We start from the raw sequence: 17,450 nt of genomic DNA on the forward strand, positions 1-17,450 counted from the left end.
CTACACCTCATGTAAGGTTTAATTGAGCTCAGAGGAGGGACTCCGTTGCTCGACATGTTGCCTGATATGTTTGAGTGGCCCATCGCTGTGGACAACTGGGAAACCAACTATGGTAGAGTGTCCTGTTCCTCTGTCACACACACCAGATGCCATCTACAGGAATTTCTTTCACTTCTCCTTTCTTCTCCGTTCTTTAGGTCAAACGTGGAGGTTGGAAGACGTCATCGCCAAGCTTAATGAGAAATATGGAACTCAGCTCTTGGTTAACTTTTTTGTCGGCACCGATGACAGGGACTCCAATTCGCACATCATTCATGTAGGTGTGCAACTGTAGCTGTAGAAATCCCTCTTCTTGTTTCACAGACCCACATTCATACATATGCTCACACATCATATCCATCCAGCTTGAAAATAACCACCCACATGTTTTTTTTTTGTTTTTAAATCTTTCTCCTTTGGCTTAGAAAAATGTTTGTGTATATTTTCTTGTCCTCTGCTTTTCCAGTTTGACCAGCAAACAAGCCTCGGCCTCCTGTCCAGAGATTATTACGCCTGCACCGGACCCTATGCAGAGGTAGCTTTAAAGTTCACACGTACACACACACACACACACTTGTAATACAACTCAACAATGCTTTCAGCAGATGCACAATGAAACCAGCTCCATGTGTTCATTTGGGCGAGTGCCACTGAGTCTTGGTTTCGTGTCCCCCGGACTTTATTCTGGGAAACATGATGCCCGACAAATGACGAGGGCATCAGTTGAAACATCAGTACCTCAGCTAACTCTGTGTTCACTCGGTATCCTGACATGAGTTTGGAGCGAGCGTGTTTACGATAAATAAAGCTGTTCTCTGAGGCAGTAAATGATGATTAAAATTAATGGGGCAAAACAGAACAGATCTTGTTGTGTCTCAATCCAGACCAGATGTATGTGACCGGAGCAGACGTCCTCTGTTCTGGTTTTACTTTACCGTTTACCATAGACTCCTGATTGATATGCAGAAAGAAGCACTTAACTGCACTTGGCTTGAGGCGGGCTGAGTGTGTGTTTGTGTATCTGTGCGAGCTGTCATTGGCTAAATTCAAACCAATGACCTCCCTTCCTTCCCGTTAAAGTAAAATGAAGATGTGCACATCATGAGTGACTGTGTGTTTGGCAGGCATGTCGGGCCTATGAACAGTTCATGATTGACCTGGCTAAGCTGATCCGCTCTGACCGGAGTCTGTCCGTCAATGAAACCCTCATCAGAGAGGACGTGACGCGAGTTATGGAGCTGGAGAGGGACATCGCCAATGTAAGCATGCATTCACACTTTGCATTTTCCCAGCTGAAGCCTACACAGCTCATATCTGAGAACTTCCTTCCACTCTCCAAAAGTCCTGCTTTGTTCTTTGAGAAACTGATGGACGGAGACCTCGGCTTTCAGCAGCACTGCATACCTTATCTTCTGTCTCAGCTTCACACAACAGGAGGAATTTGTGAGCGAGCCACTTTCGACATATATGACCTTCCACTCCTACATTTGTAGCCCAAACCTCTCTCCTCTCTTCTTTCTGTGTGTTTGTGGCTCCAGTCTGGAACAGCTCCTGTGTAAAACAAGCTGTTTGCTAGCCTGATCCCTGCACAGCAACTTTCCTCAGACATCAACAGGTTACCACAGTTTGTCATTCTGTGCTGCTCCGTTCTGCTCGCTGCCACGCTTCACTTCCCCTCCACTCGGCTGCTGGCTTTTACAAGGCAGTCACACTGTTCGAGCTCTGACATTTACAGACCTGAAGCCTCCCGGGACTCCAAATATGTTTTGTGCTGCTGGACCTGCACCGCATGTGTACGCATGTGTCAGGAAACAGGAGGGATGTGTTGTGACAGCATTCTTGATTTTCAGCCTCTCTGTCTTGTTCTCTCCAAGGCTACTGATACTCCAGAGGACCGTAACAACCCAGTGCTGCTTTACAACAAGATGGAACTGGCTGATCTGAACGCCAACTTCACTCTTGAGGTGGAATCACAGGTAAAAATAAACTCCTTGTCTGTCAGAATTTGTCATGCCTGTTTCACCTTTCTTCCTCTTCCTAACGTCTGTTTTCTCCTCTTTGCCTGTGCTTTTTGGACTCGCTCTGAAGGTGTTTGACTGGAGCTACTTCACCGCTAAGATAATGGATACGGTCAACATCAGCGTTCCCGACACAGAGAAGGTCATAAACTACTCCCCCAACTATTACAGAAGACTCAACCTAATCCTGGCCAGATACACCAAGAGGTGTGTGTGTGTGCTTGAATGAGTCTCTAGTTGCATTTGTGTACAATAGCCTGTTTGTGAGCGTGTGTTTGTGGGGGCGGAAGTGCAGAGCACGCACTGACATAACAGTAGCTCACCCATTACTGATGTATCGTAGCTTTGTGTGAGTAAGAGTCTTCCTTTGAACATCATTGCTCTCCTCACAGGGATCTGCAGAACTACATGGTGTGGCGTTTTGCTATGAACATGGTGGTGGGCCTGAGCAGAGCTTACAGGGACACCAGGAAGGCCTTCCGCAAGGTACACTGCCAGGACTCACTCACACAGAACATTTACTGAATTATGAAGGTGGATATCACTAAAATCCAGTAATGATCTCTGGGACAGTGCTGGATTATTTTTCATTTTAACACAGAGTGAAATGTGTTTGATGAGGATTTTTTTTTCAGGTATTTTGTCATGAACCACAGTAGTTGGAAAAGTCAAACGCTGACCTGATGATGGCCCTAAATTAGAAGTAATTCTGGGTGGAAATTCATCCTTTAGTTATCCAACTAAAAAACCAAAATCTTAACTTTACTGTGGCACTAGATGAAAAGTCAAAATAACACCAAAATCAGTAGGATTCATCCTCTGAGGATTATGAATGTCTATACAAAATTGGACATCCTTGCAGTAGTTGAGATATTTCAGTCTGAACCAGTGTGGCAGACCAGCCAAATGACACTGCCATTCCTAAAACCTTGCTGCTAGCGTGGATAAATTCAACTAGTTAGTGCCTTGGTGAAAAAACTCTGTTAGACTGTTTCTAAATTATTCTACAGTGCAGTTTTTTTGATGCTTGCAGCATCGGCCAACATACATGCCAATACAGAGGTATCATTCAGGCTCTAATAAACACAAATGACCACACTCAGCTCCATTCACATTCTTCCTCCACATTTAAAATTCTCTCTAATCCTAGCCCTCTTCCTAATCTAATCATTTCCCTTCTGCCCTATTTTTTTTTTTTTTTACATTCCTAAGTGTAATGGCAGTGCACAATGAAGGTGCAAATAAAGAATTGCCACGAGCCTCTTTACGCCTCTTAACAATATGCTGAGTGGTTTATCCTGTATCGCTAATTGATCTGTGCCTCGTTACTTTCCCTGCAGGCTCTGTCTGGGACAACTTCAGAGGCAGCAGTGTGGCGGCAGTGTGCACTTTACGTCAACAACAACATGGACAATGCTGTCGGTCGACTGTATGTGCAGGAGGCTTTCTCTGAAAAGAGCAAAGAACTGGTCAGTAGAGGTCGGATTATACTTAGATTAGATTTAACGCAGAATAAAAGGCTACTACAAATATAATCAAGGGGGATTCCTTCATTAGGCAGAGAACATTCTGTGTAATACAGAATTGAATCCTATGTATGTGTTTATGTATTCAGTTATCCTCACATGCAGTTTGAGCACACGTGTTTTCAGCGCATCCCACCAGGTGTATTTTTGTGTTTTACTCACCTATGTTTTTGTCACCTTTGTGTCTCCATCACAGTGCTGTGTTTATTTTTTGCTTGCACCCATTGAAAGCAGCTGAACAAGGTGTCCTTGTTATCATGCCCACACCACCCACACTTTAAAATCTCATCCCTGTGTGCGTGTGTGTGTCTTTACGCGCATGCTTTGGCACATGACTGTGTGTACGTGAGTCAGATTGTGTGTGTGAGAGACAGATTGTGTGTGTGCATCTGTCATAATGCTCACACGCTGTAAATCTCTGTCATCTTCTGGACCTTTGCCCGCTCTAGCATGTGGATCTCACATCGCACCCTGTGGAAATGTGTGTTTGTGTGTGTCTGTGTGTGTGAAAAGCGACACACAAGTACACATGCAAGTACATATCAACACACCTTTCCCCAAATACGTGGCCTGTACGTATATATGTGTGTAAGTCTGCTGAGTTGACCTGCAGCTGGCACGTGTGCTGCACTCCTCACACACCAACCTTCTTTCAGCCACAGAGACGGTTCGCAGTGGAATGTAAGTGAGTGCATTAACACAAGTATTGTACACTTTACTTCAGTATTTCCACGTCATGCTACTTCTTCTACTGAGATTTCAGAGGCAGAAGTTGTGCTGAATAACTCCACTGCATTTATTTGAAAACTAAATGCAGTGGAGTTAAGTTGCTTTGCTGATAAAGATTTCATAATGTTCAGTGTATGATTAGTTTATAAAATAGGACGTGTTGTTTTGAGTCAAACCACTCAGCAGTACATTAAGTGGGGAAAATTAACTCCACCTTGACTAGCTACAACAACAAAATGCTACTTACACAGTGGTAATAATAATCAAAATATATGATAACAATTCTCTAGTTTCACTCAAGGATTTTAGTTAAACACGTAGGAGAGGATTTATCTGATGCAGAGTGTTTTGAAATTCTTGAATACAATCCAGTGAGACAGTGATTTAAAATGGACATTACTTTGTTTATTATTTGGAGACAGAGAAAATTACATCAGATTGAACAGCAGTGCTTTAGTGCTTATAATGAGGAATAATTACATTTCTAAAGCACAATATTATGATACATGCATATTAAGAAGTTTTATCGCTGTGTACAAACTCTGCATTTAACCGACGTAAATTCTGTGATCGGGTTTCAAGTGCAAACAGACCAGCATGCACGCAATCACAAGTGCTCGATGCTAAAAGGTTTTTGGACAAGCCTCGTCAGTACGGTCCCTGCTGGTCTGTGGCGAACCACAGCGTGTTGTCCGAGTGGTCATGCAGTGTCAGCGAGGGGTCCGCTGATGTGATGAGACACTGGAATGTCTCTGTCAGCGTGCTGTGGTCTCAGAGTGATCTGGACGGGCGACCTTAGCTGTCACTGCAGTGTTTCATTTTTCCCTTTCCAATTTTGCTTTCATTCTTTTATTGGTTCACGAACTTTTGTGTGACTTATTCTTTTTTTTTTTTTTTTTTTTGTGTGGATTAAAACACTTTGGATTTGTATTGTCCATAGACCATGGTACTGTACATGGTTTGCACAACATTATGCCATTGTAGTGGCGTCAGTCAGTCTGTCTCTCTCTCTCTCTCTCTCTCTCTGCGTGTGCAGGCTCATTCTTGTAAATACTGTAACTCAAGAGCAATACATTACAGAAACATTAAACCTACACCGCAGGTTCCCACAGAAAACGGAGCGTTTGATGTGGATGTTGGAGCACCTCGCTGTGCGAATTTGCATATCAAAAGAAAATCTCATTATTCTGAGACCACTACAGTTCTGCCAGTGTGTTACATGAAGACGAGAATGCTGACATAGTAACGTTTGTTCAGTTGCACACATTTATTTACTAAATTAGAGCAGAATAACCTGTTTGTCTAATAAATGGATAAACATCGTTCTAAAGAACCTGTTCTATGATTTAGGTTTATAAGGCTCCGGATTGTTTTGCTAACGGAAAATCCAACTCAGAACTGCTGGATGCTTCTATAAGTAAATGTAAATATTTTAAATATGTAAATTGGTAACTATATCAATAATGCATCTACAAAAGTGCAGCCACTACAGCAAATATCCACTGTAGACAATTTCAATCCAACAAGATGAGACTTTTGTAAATAATAACTTTTTCATACCATACTTTGGTCATCTTTAGTCACTCAGCGTGATGTATTTCTGCTTGTCATTACCTCATTCCCTTTATCTAAAACATAAAAATAGTTGATGTCATATTAATCATATAAATATTATGACTCCACTGGTAATATTGCCCAAGGTCATCAGACTCCTACACAGAGGGAGTGTAACTCTGAGTGCTTCTGCATTGATATGTGACTGTGTAATGATGAGGCCTAATTCAGGGAAGTGTATTTTTATGACTTTGTTGTGCAATGTGTTGCGAGATTTTGTATGTCTTGTGTACTTCACTGGGTCCTCTCTGCAGAACTTATGAAAAAAAAAACAACCTCCCACGCAATGGACAGTTTGCACCGACTGACAGTCAAAGGTTTTTACACTGTGCATTTGATTGTATATATCAGTGTTTGTGATTGTTGTCTCGTTCTCTCTCCGTGTGTGTGTGCGTGTGCGTGTGTGTATGTGTGTGTGGGTGTGTGGTTGTGTGGGTGGGAGTCAGATGGAAGAGATGATTAAAGATATTCGGGAAGTGTTCATTAGTAACCTCGATGACCTGACCTGGATGGATGCAGAGACCAAGAAGGCAGCTGAGGAGAAGGTACTGGTTATAATGAACTGTCTGTTGTATTGTATTCCATTGCATTGTATTGTGTCCTGTTCTTTAGTTTTCTTTATGTGATGACTAAGGCTTTCTCTCTCCTACTTTCTGTAGGCCCGAGCTATTCGAGAACGGATCGGCTACTCTGACAACATCATGGATGATGAATACCTTAACAATGAGTACAAAGATGTGAGTGTTTGAAAATATGTGATTATGGATGTTTTTTTTCTTTTTTTTCTCCACTGAATTAGTGCAGCAGAAAACAGTGCGGTTCATTGTAGCCTCATATCAGTTCTATGAAAACATCTCGGTGCATTCTTGGCTTTTATGAGTTTTGCTGGAGAATATATGACCGTGTGTTGATAGCTCTCATCACAGCTAATCCTCCTGCTTCTCTGGCTGTGTGTTGGTGTTAGCTGAGCTACAATGCAGAGGAGTACTTTGAAAACATCCTACAGAACCTGGAGTATGTGCAGAAGAAACGCCTGCGGAAACTCAGAGTCAAAGTCAACAAAGAGGAGTAAGATTCCCCGTGGGGGCAGAATTACATCGACGCTCAGCAAACCAGATGTGTAGTAATTTAAAGTCACAGTGCGAGGCATTAAATCACTAATAAGAAATGACTTATTCACTCATGGTACTTGTGACACACAATCTCGCATTTAGCACAGTGCATCCACTTTCTCCCACACAAACTCCCACTCGCATAAACAGTTCAGCCCCACTAAGCACACCAGGAATGCTAATATTAGCGTGTTTATTATTATTATGCGACAGGTTAGATTTAATATCTTTAATTTGAATTGTGCTGCGGTATACATCCTTTCTGTCCCATTCTTTAAATCTCCAGGTGGGTAACTGGAGCTGCTGTTGTCAACGCCTTCTACTCATCCAGCAAAAATCAAATAGGTATTTTCATATGTGCAGATGCAAAAACATTCAAATTAAAGCACACGTGTGTGAAGTTCTTCAACGTACTAAAGTTTTGTAAAGACAATCTACTTCACATTTTTGTTTTTTTCGCTGGTATCAGTGTTCCCTGCAGGTATCCTCCAGCCGCCATTCTTCAGTAAAGGCCAGGCTAAATCTCTCAACTATGGTGGCATCGGCATGGTAATCGGTCACGAGATCACACATGGCTTTGATGACAATGGTATGATTTTCCCCATTGTTGCTCCCTCTTCCTCCCAGAGGCAGTTTTGGCACATTACTTTGGTCTCTGTGCAGAAATATTTCCCTTTCTGTAACTGGTGCCATTTCAGAAAAAAAAGTTTTGAAATGCCATTTCTGCGTTTTGCCTCAGACCATTTTTACTGCACCCGGTTTCAGTGGGCTACATGAACTTATTATGTTCAATTTCAAAGACGTCAGGGTTCTTTTGTACGAGATCCACAACTGCAAAACACTTAGAAGCACAAAAGAAATGTACGAAATGGAATGGAAACATGTAATTGACATCACATGCAGCATTTGAGTGCTGCCTCAGATGACAGGATAATGGGTTTTTGGGCACAGAGATGCATGACAGTTTTTTTTTGTTTGTTTTTTTTTCTTGTTGATCAAATCCAACCAGCTGATGCTCCATGCATCTGGCCTCTTTTTTAGGCCGTAACTATGATAAGGACGGCGATCTGAAGGATTGGTGGACGCCAGACTCCACTCAGAGGTTCCTGGAGCTTTCAAAATGTATCGTCGATCAGTACGGCAACTTCTCTTGGGACCTGGCCAATGGACTTAATGTATGTCCTGGTAGACAGTTACAATCACTCTCTTTCTTTTTCCTCCTTTTTCAAAGTTTTTTTTTTTTTTAAATAGAATTTACAGCAGCACTTTCTCAAATATTATCCCGAACCTTGCTTTTTGTCCCATTTATTTTCTTCCCTGCTACCTTTGCCAGCCCATTCATGTCTCGTTTTTCTTTCTTTCCCCCAGTTTTGCAGCCTCATCTCTTCTCTGCCTCAGGTGTCTTTAATATTTTGTGTTGACATATCAATCCCTCTCGCTGTCTTTGTCTCTCTTCCGCTGTCCTATTGCTTTGAACAATGCGTCTTTTATCCCACGGGAAAATTATTTCTTGCATCCGAAGAGGGATATTTGTGATTTGCTGAAATACATTGGAAATATTACAGTCCCTCTCTGTCCTTTTTCCCTGCCAATCTTTGTGTTCTCTCTCCTTATGTCCCTTCTCTAGTTAAATGGAAATAACACCCTCGGGGAGAACATTGCTGACAATGGAGGGATACGTCAAGCATATCAGGTAATGAGCCTGAAAACAAAGGAGGAAACTCACTTTAAGAGCGCTGGTTTACAGATGAGAGAGTAGGGGATTTGGTCTGTGGCCTGTTATTGGCGTCTGCTTGCTAACATTAATAGACATGTTATTTTGCCAGGTCATCGACTGGCTCATTAGCTATCGCAAACAAAACAGTGAAGGGCATGGTGCTGCCACTGATTCCATCAGTTTTCAGCAGAGGTGGATAGTGAAAGGACATTCACAGATTTGAATGCAATATAAGATTAAAATAATCTTATTTTAGATCAACCGCTGTGTCATTCAGGCATTTCTCCCATAATACATTTACATTGACAGTTGTCAGTTTTGTTGCTGTTTTGAGGCCAAGCTGAGATTTGACTTTGTTCTCAAACAGTATGCTTGTATAACTGAAGTTTCACGTTGGACAGGAAATGCAGGAAGAGATGATAACATTTGTTTTGTGTCGTTTCTGTAGGCGTATAAGAACTACGTGAAGGAGCATGGACAGGAACCACCGCTGCCCGGCATTGACCTTTCCCATGATCAACTCTTCTTCCTAAACTTTGCTCAGGTAGTGGGTGGATGGATGGATGATAAATGGATGGATGAATAGACCTGGAACAGTACAGTGTATTGGATGAATTGCTGTCCCGTGCTGTCTTTTTCAGGTGTGGTGTGGAACACACAGACCAGAGCAAGCTGTTAATTCCATTAAAGTAGACGTACACAGTCCAGGGAAATTCAGGTAATTTCAGACCAGCAGCGTTTCCTTCACATCAGTCAGCCATGCGCTCGGGGCAAATGGCAGGAAACAAATTACCGTGGTAGCTAACATTTCAAGACCTTGACAAAATGGCATGCCATGTAAAATTTCAATTTCAAGGAACCTCTTAACACAGTAACTTTAATCCAACAACAATCTTCTTCCCGTATGTCACAGGGTTCTTGGCTCCCTGCAGAATTTCCCAGAATTTGCCAAAGCATTCAACTGCAACAAGAGCAGCTACATGGTCCCCGACAACATCTGCCGTGTGTGGTGATCCACAGACCGCCGGGACGGGGACCGTTCTGATGTGGGCCGTCCCCGCCCCTCCTTACAGTACCTCTCCCCTCTGACTGCTGGAGCACTCGTGGGTGGCTACAAGGAAGTGACATCTCCCCTTGGCTCTTTACTGGATGGACCAGGGCTGGTGGACTGACACTGCAGTATGCACTTCCTCCGAGGACGGCAGCGGACTGCACCCTCACAGACAGAAGGAGAACCGTCTCTCCGACTCTGATACTGTAGTTCATTCAATCAGCCTGATTATTCTGCTACTCACTGGATACAATCACTCCATCTGTTTTTATTTTTCCCTCCGTTTTCATCTTGTTTTACTCGTCATTTGTGGGTCTGCCAGTTTGCGTATGTGAGTGTGTGTGTGTATGTGTGTGTCAGTCAAAATACTGTAGAAGCGGTTGGCAGGAGAGGGGCAGACAGACAAATGTGTTCAAACCCACTGGCATATGAATACACCACACACCCACTCACACTCATACACATGTAACAGGGCTGAACCACTGTACTGTATGTGGGACTGAGCTGTATGCCTCTCATCAAACCTCAGCTTTCATCTACACGCTGATACACTCTGCAATGTACTCGTATTGTACTCTCTGTTAATACATAGAACTAGATTAGGTAAATTATTCCAGAAAATCCGAATTTATTTTGATGAATAGACCAGTAAGTAGTTAATCGTGGTCACATATTACACAATACTGTTCTATATTTAATGTTAATGACTTAACTTAACATTGACAGGCGACTGCTGTTCGTTAACAGTATGTCAAATAAACCAAAATGAATTTTTTGCCTTTAAGATGACAGCTGGTCACGAATCATTGAGCTGACAATCGACAGACACCAGACTCTTTTTATACGTTCACTGAGCCGCCTGTGTGTTTCTGTATGGATGTATGACTCTGCGTGTTTTCCGGTCTCTGTAAGTCGTCATGATCGCCGCCCACTGTTCGTCAAGCAAATTGGTATGCCTTACATGATCTGTTGTGCTACTCTGTGTGAGAGCGTGTCTGTAAATGTATCATTAAAGGAAAAGTTTGTCTTTTTCACGAAGACGTTTATTCATTTTCTTGCCGGGAGTTAGATGAGAAGACCCATACTCTCCTGTCTGTACGCTACAGCCAGCAGCCAGGTACCTTGGCTTAGCATAAAGACTGGAAACAGCGAGCACCGGCTCTGTCCAGAGGAGAAAAATATGGCCTACCAGCACCTCTAAAGCTCACTAATTAACACCTTACATCATGTTTGTTTAAACAGTACAAAAACCAAAGTGTAAAAACACATTCATGGAGTCTCTGCTGAGTGCCCGGCAACCTAACGGTGACGACAAGACTCCAGGAGTTAAATCCTTGAATGGATTAAACAAACAAAACATAACATGTTCATTTGTGAGCTTTAAATATTCTGTGTTAATGGGTAGATTTCTTTGGACAGAGCCAGGCTTGTTGTTTCCCCTGTCCCCAGTCTTTATGCTAAGCTAAGCTAACCTTCTCCAGGCTGTAGCTTTATATTTGATGGATATGAGAGACGTATTGAATCTCCTCAACAAACACTCTGCAAATGAATAAGCGCATTTCACAAAACGTTGAATGATTCCTTCCAGAAAGGAGCGGTGAATCCTGATTTTGGTTTGCGCTGTTTTACCCACCTCTTTTTTTTTCATTATTCTTTTACACCCTGAAGCAAAAGTCAGCTGACACGCAATATAATTACATTTTTGAAGGGATGTTTATCTTATCTATTTTAAACTGCGTGCAGCCGGAGTCTTTCCTGGAACCTAACAAACCTTTCAAAAGTGCATACATTTTTCTGAATGCAGAGGATTGTATGAAGTTAGCGGATTTCAAATTCCCCATTTTGTATGGCTTTATTTCCTACGTTAAAATTTATCTGAGGCTGCGATACAAAGTTGGTAATTGTGGAAAATTTTGCCTTTGCCTTTTTATATAGAAATTAGTGCAATGAATGATGACACCATGATCATGTATTCTTCAGACTGTATACAGCATTCTCCATGTTCAGCCTTTACACAGTGTTGTTTTCCTTTGTTTTGTTCTCATCGTTGTTTGTGCAAGCTCTCCGTCTCTCTGTCACTGTCGCTCACTCCCTCAGGCTTTCTTTGTTTCTGCCTCTCTCACACACTCCACCTGTAGAAAGACAGATATACCTCAGTTGCCTGTATTTAGATACTTTATAATAATAACTGATAATCATCTCGAGGAGCATTTTTTTTTTCTCTCAAAATAAATCTTTAAATAACACATTGAGTCTGCAGGAGAGTCGTCCTACAAGGTTTGTGTGTGTATTTGCAACCTTGTGCCTGCTCTTAAATCAGATGAAATGCTATATTACGTAAGCGTTGTTTTGGCAGACAGCCTCAATATGAGAAACATTTTTTAATGGTGGACTTAAATTGTTCAGTGCATAACAATGTGAGTGAACAAAATATCTTAGTGTGCTGACTTCAAGGAAGATTTTTTTTTTTTTTTTTTTTAATTTCTGGCCTTTGTTGACTTTACACACAGAGATCTTATAGAACTGTTCTACATCAAAGCAGAAATTCAGCTGCCCGTTCTCCAGAATGGCGTCTGTGATGTTCTCAAAACGAGGTTGAACTATACAGAGACATTCCTACATCGAGTTTCACTCACACATTGTTGTTGACTTGAGGGGAATATTATGAAAATGGGGATTTAGTTTAATTTTGTAATTTCCAAAGAGAGGGGAGGGGGGGGGGGGGGGGGGGGGGCTAATTTAAATGCAGCATTAGCCCAGACTGTTTCCCCACTAATTGGACCTATAAGCAATGGGGGAGTACGGGCTAATGTGTGAAGTTAGTCAAAGGCACCAAGCAAACAAATGAATGTGCAATATCTTTACGTCTGCTCCCGAGTGACCCACTGGTAAATGTACCCCATGCTGCAATGAACCAGCAAACACATTTCCTGGCTTGTTCCAAGGCTGAAACTGGAGATGCCAAGAGTCAGGGATGAACAGGGCGTAAAAAAAAATACTTCAAGAGGTTCAGGGGTAAAAGAGAGAGCCGTAGAGAATTCTAACACACAGGATGTATGGGACGCGGGGTGCCAGGTAGGAGCTCCAGAAACATGGCCAAACTTTGAAGCCAAGTGTCAAAAATATCTGGAGGAATGGGTGAGCATAGCAGGGGCCAGAGCTAACACACACTTGTGCAAATATACAAAAGTAAAGTTGGGAAGTTCGTGACCTTTATTTTATTTATTTCTTCACTTTTAAAAAATGTTACCACAATATATAAACTTCGACCAAGTAGTGGTTTATACCACATTGTTTAAATAAACACGTCTTATGTGAATACTCCACCTCTGATTGGTGGAGCTGACCAGACGCATTTTTGGGGATTTGCTCCACATTCCACAAAATGTCACCGGTGTGGCAGAGTCAAATAATAATATAACAAAAAAAAACCCCCAGTGTGGCTGTGTGTGAACACATTCCACCTCTGAGACTCATTCAAGTATTGTTTTCAGCTGAATATCAATTGCAGTTGCTTATTTACTGCCTGGCTTCCCCCTTTTGCTCTCATTGGCTGGTAACTCTGGCAGATAACCGAAGGTTCACACCACCCACCATCCTCGTGCTCTCACCCTCTCTGTCATTAGCAGTTATGCTAGCTAACATCACAGCTAACATTACAACACCTCAGCATGTTCCTGGGAGGCTGAGCGGAGTGCTTTGCACTTTGAACACTGTAGCTCGCTGATGTTTTATCCTGAAGTAACACGGAGCAACTGGTTTGCAACTTTTAAACTTAGTAAGAATGAGAAAAGTAACCTGATTTAAAATATATGTCAGTGGAAGAAACATAATTAACACTTCTGCACTTTAAAAATTTCATCTTGAAGACAGTTTGACGTCCTTCTTTTGTCTTTGGTCTCAATACAAAGTTGGTCTTCCCTCTGTTGCCCTCTGCTCATAAAGCGACTCAGTTTTCCTTCATGTGCCCTTTGGGCGACCCTAGCAGTGGGTCCAGTGGTATGTGTGTGTGTTTGGGGGGGGGCGGGCATGCAGCCTCAGGAATGCCTGTCAGTATGTGTGTGTGTGTGGTGTCTGAGGTGTGTGAAAGTGTGCACAAACGCTGCATGCACACCTCAGAGAACACGTGCCCAGGAGGGCACATACACACATATACTGTACACATGCAAATTATGCATGAAGTGTTTCAGGTGATAAAGTGTTTCAGGTAATTAGAGTGGGCACCGTGCTGTTGCACACTTGATTTGAAAGGAGCTCTTATTGTGAAGCGCACTCTCACTGTGCTCTCATTGTGAAAGGCCACTGATAACCGTCCAGTCTGATTTTAAAGAGGCTGAATTCTGTGTTAAAAGTTTCAGTAGCCACAGCTTTAACACCGATACTCTTTCAGGCATTAGTGTAAAAGAAAAAGAATCATTTTGCCCCTTGCCTCTTAAAAGTCTCTGTGTTATTGGTGCTTTTGATTTAAAACATGAATTAAATGACTTCCTCCATTTAAAAACACAGTGCCTTTGTCACATGAGTGCACAGGCAGCAGAAGAAAACAATATTTTTTGACACGTGTCAAGGATTTATTTTTGTAACACGGCACACTGAGTGGTATGCCTGTCGGATCTGACACGCTGTACACTCGCGGTGTGAAGAAACCACGAGCGAAATCAGAGATTATACGTCCTATGTCTTCTTTTTGAGCCTTCACACAGGTGTACGTGCTCACTCTATGATTAATGTAAAACAGCGACATCCTGTGGTTGTTGAACACATTCGTGCTGTTCAGCTGAGCCTGTGGTGACTGACCTAAGACAAGACAAAAGTTTACGCACATCAAAAAATAAGATCCAGTTTCTTTTAAAGGATAACGGATTCTTTTGTTCCTCCAGATAGCAAATCTAATTCTACCACTGATTTCTGCGTTGGATCACATTTTCCTCTTCCCAAGTTAAATTGAGCTGGCTGGCTCAAACGCATGCTAAGACAGAGGTTGTGGTACCGACAGCTAATTTATACCGTTTGTATAATTTAGCAGTCTGGAGAAAGTTGTTCATGTACATTTTTTTTTCTCCTCACGTTTCGACCAGGCTACTGCAGTGCACGTACCCTTTCCTTTCCTTTTTAAATCATGCAGTAGTTCAGCATGTCTCAGCCTCTCCCACGACAAAAGGGGCATTAATGCTTCAAATCCCAACAATTACAGCTATAATCCAAGAATTTTAGATTTACCTTCGAAGTTTATCTCGAGAGCCGGTCTGTCTTTTAGGATGTTGTAAAGTTACAGAGACTGCTGTCATTAAAGTAACAATAGATCCTCTTTTAACTGCAGACAGGTGAAAGATCAGTTTCATTACTTTTACATCTTAGTGCAGTCAGTGACAGTCTCATTAAGCACTTCAGGTTTGGGACTGGCGTGAAGGTCGCAGCACTTGACTGGTTCAGCTGATATAACACATTTTCTGTTCCACATATGTAGTACTCTGCACGTCAGAGGAGTGTGTGTCTGTGTGCGTGGTGGAGGATCTCAGCAAGCAGAATAATCCGTGAACGTAATTGTTCACCACATTTTTTTTTTTTGCATCGTTACTCACTTCTGATGCCCAGTTTCTTCAGTTAAGTCGCCTGAAGAAAGTCATTTGCGCTTTAATCTTGTGAAGTCCAAACTGCTTGTGAAGACTACATCAACTTGTTGCTTTCATATTTTTAGCTTGTTCAAATGTAGCAGCTCTGCAGTTACACAACAAGATCACATTACTCCAATTGTGGCTTTCATTACCTGTTTATTTTAAGGTTTTATTGATTTCATTTGAAACGCAGCTGGCTCTGGCCCAAAGCTATTACTATAACAAACTTGTAAGTTCCCTGTGAGTCAGCGAACATCATCAGATTCAAATTCACAGCTGATCTCAAAAAATCTCTTTTTCACAAAGACCAAAGGAGACCTGGGTATACCCTCAACACCCCTGGTCTTTGGGACAACTGCCTCTGGCCAGGTTGTTCCTAGGCAATGCCAACAAACACCAGTAATGGCACTGCTAATTATGCCACTGCTAATATATTGCTACTACTGTTAGAAACATTAGTACATTTTTATGGTGCACATTATATTAAAATTTTCCGTATTAAATCGATTTAACACGTTGTAATTGTGCACAGATTACATTTCTTATTACTACAACATTACTGCTGTTTACCTTGCTGTTGTTTGGCATGGCTTAAACATTTTGTGACACCCATTAGTCTCATTTTAGGATGGAGCATCCGTCACTTTTGGGTCCTAACATGTATTTTCCATATTTTCCCCAAATGACTGCATTCCACTGAGAAGGCTGCACAGCAATAAACATGTCACCTAAAGAGTAAAACACACGGCGTTAATGCACCACACCTGGCAGACCTCTTATTACACGGCACCATGTGGTGTACCTGCGTAATGATCTATTCGAGGACAGAAATGCCAAATTGAGGCTGGCTGCGAGAGTCAGTCTAAACACATAATTGTGGTGCTACTGACAAACAACTTGATGCTACTGAATCGCTGAGAAAAGTATTGTGTGTGTGTGTTCAATACAGGTTTGGGCCCCGTGTTCATGTGTGCGAGTGACTGTAGGTGTAATCGTGTTTTCCTGCATGAGCACGTGTTTATGCATCTGGCATGTGTTTTTGCTAACGCTAACGCATTGCTGCGGTACAGAAAGTTTCCATCTCTACCTCATTACCCTGTCGGACTAATGTTTGCATCTGGTGCACATGTTCAACATGACACAGAGCGTATAGGCTTATTTAGAACGTGCAGGCTTGTGAGGCTTACACCTCCCGCTTACTGGAAAGTGGATGTGGCACAATCTGCAGTAACAACCAGACAATCTAATTCCCTGTTATTAAATGCAGACTTCAAAATGCTGTTTAGCTGACGGGGCTACGATTGCAGATTTCAGAGGCTCAGTTGTAATGACAACTTATGAGCTGACATGTCAGGCAAACAGGAGCTGTTTGATTGCTTCTAGCTGAAATCCAAATACTGACTGAAATGTTTGAGGTTGTGCTTAATTCGGCTTTCATCCCGAGTTCAGTAATATGCCAACAGTAAAACAGTTCATGAAATGCTTGTGTTTGATAAACCAAATTAGCAAAACATTCCCCGGGGCCGGCTCTGCACATAACAATTAAAAGTGTTTAAGAAAGTGCAGCTCCCCACCCAATTTTCTTTCCATTGTTTTTCTTTCCACATCCTATGAGAGTGTGGGACTACTCAAAAAAAAAAAAAAGAAAGACAGACTTGTAGTAGCCATGGCAACGACATTGCCAGTCCTAACACCCAATATTTTTGATGCCCAGCTGTGTGACATGAATACACAAAGGACACAGATACACACAAACACACACACACAAACACATTCAGGTATCTCCATTCCTCATTTTAGTGCCTTTTAGTTACAAAATGCTTTTTTTTTTTTTTACTTGAGCTCTGCTGAGTGAAGTGCAGCAGCCTGAATACACAAAAACTGAAATATATCACATCTGACACTGTTCATAGAAAAAGCCGGGTGCATTTGATGGTAGTTAATGGATTTCAGACTGAAATGTCTAAAAGAGTTATATGATGTATTAAACTGAAGGAGGGAAAAACCACAGAAATATGTTTATTTGATT

The 17,450-nt window shown here is 42.0% G+C and overlaps 1 protein-coding gene across 2 annotated transcripts in view; it reads left to right on the forward strand.

Moving 5' to 3' along the window:
- The window catches only part of LOC121187781 (neprilysin-like), a 28,669-nt gene extending 17,825 nt beyond the window's left edge, over positions 1 to 10,844 (forward strand). The window contains exons 6-23 of one of the 2 annotated variants that reach the window (XM_041047197.1): positions 17 to 112; positions 198 to 316; positions 506 to 574; positions 1,164 to 1,298; positions 1,914 to 2,015; positions 2,128 to 2,264; positions 2,450 to 2,543; positions 3,398 to 3,526; positions 6,373 to 6,471; positions 6,586 to 6,663; positions 6,891 to 6,994; positions 7,325 to 7,383; positions 7,508 to 7,627; positions 8,080 to 8,213; positions 8,666 to 8,731; positions 9,204 to 9,299; positions 9,397 to 9,473; positions 9,669 to 10,844. In XM_041047197.1, coding sequence (XP_040903131.1) covers positions 17 to 112; positions 198 to 316; positions 506 to 574; positions 1,164 to 1,298; positions 1,914 to 2,015; positions 2,128 to 2,264; positions 2,450 to 2,543; positions 3,398 to 3,526; positions 6,373 to 6,471; positions 6,586 to 6,663; positions 6,891 to 6,994; positions 7,325 to 7,383; positions 7,508 to 7,627; positions 8,080 to 8,213; positions 8,666 to 8,731; positions 9,204 to 9,299; positions 9,397 to 9,473; positions 9,669 to 9,768 — 1,814 coding nt within the window. In that variant the 3' untranslated portion in view covers positions 9,769 to 10,844. Of the gene's footprint in view, positions 1 to 16; positions 113 to 197; positions 317 to 505; positions 575 to 1,163; positions 1,299 to 1,913; positions 2,016 to 2,127; positions 2,265 to 2,449; positions 2,544 to 3,397; positions 3,527 to 6,372; positions 6,472 to 6,585; positions 6,664 to 6,890; positions 6,995 to 7,324; positions 7,384 to 7,507; positions 7,628 to 8,079; positions 8,214 to 8,665; positions 8,732 to 9,203; positions 9,300 to 9,396; positions 9,474 to 9,668 lie in introns of those variants that run through there. The other variant, XR_005894628.1, reaches the window with a different exon arrangement.
- Positions 10,845 to 17,450: the final 6,606 nt, after the last annotated feature.

Source organism: Toxotes jaculatrix, chromosome 9 (assembly GCF_017976425.1).
Source record: "Toxotes jaculatrix isolate fToxJac2 chromosome 9, fToxJac2.pri, whole genome shotgun sequence".
Lineage (NCBI taxonomy): Eukaryota > Metazoa > Chordata > Actinopteri > Toxotidae > Toxotes > Toxotes jaculatrix.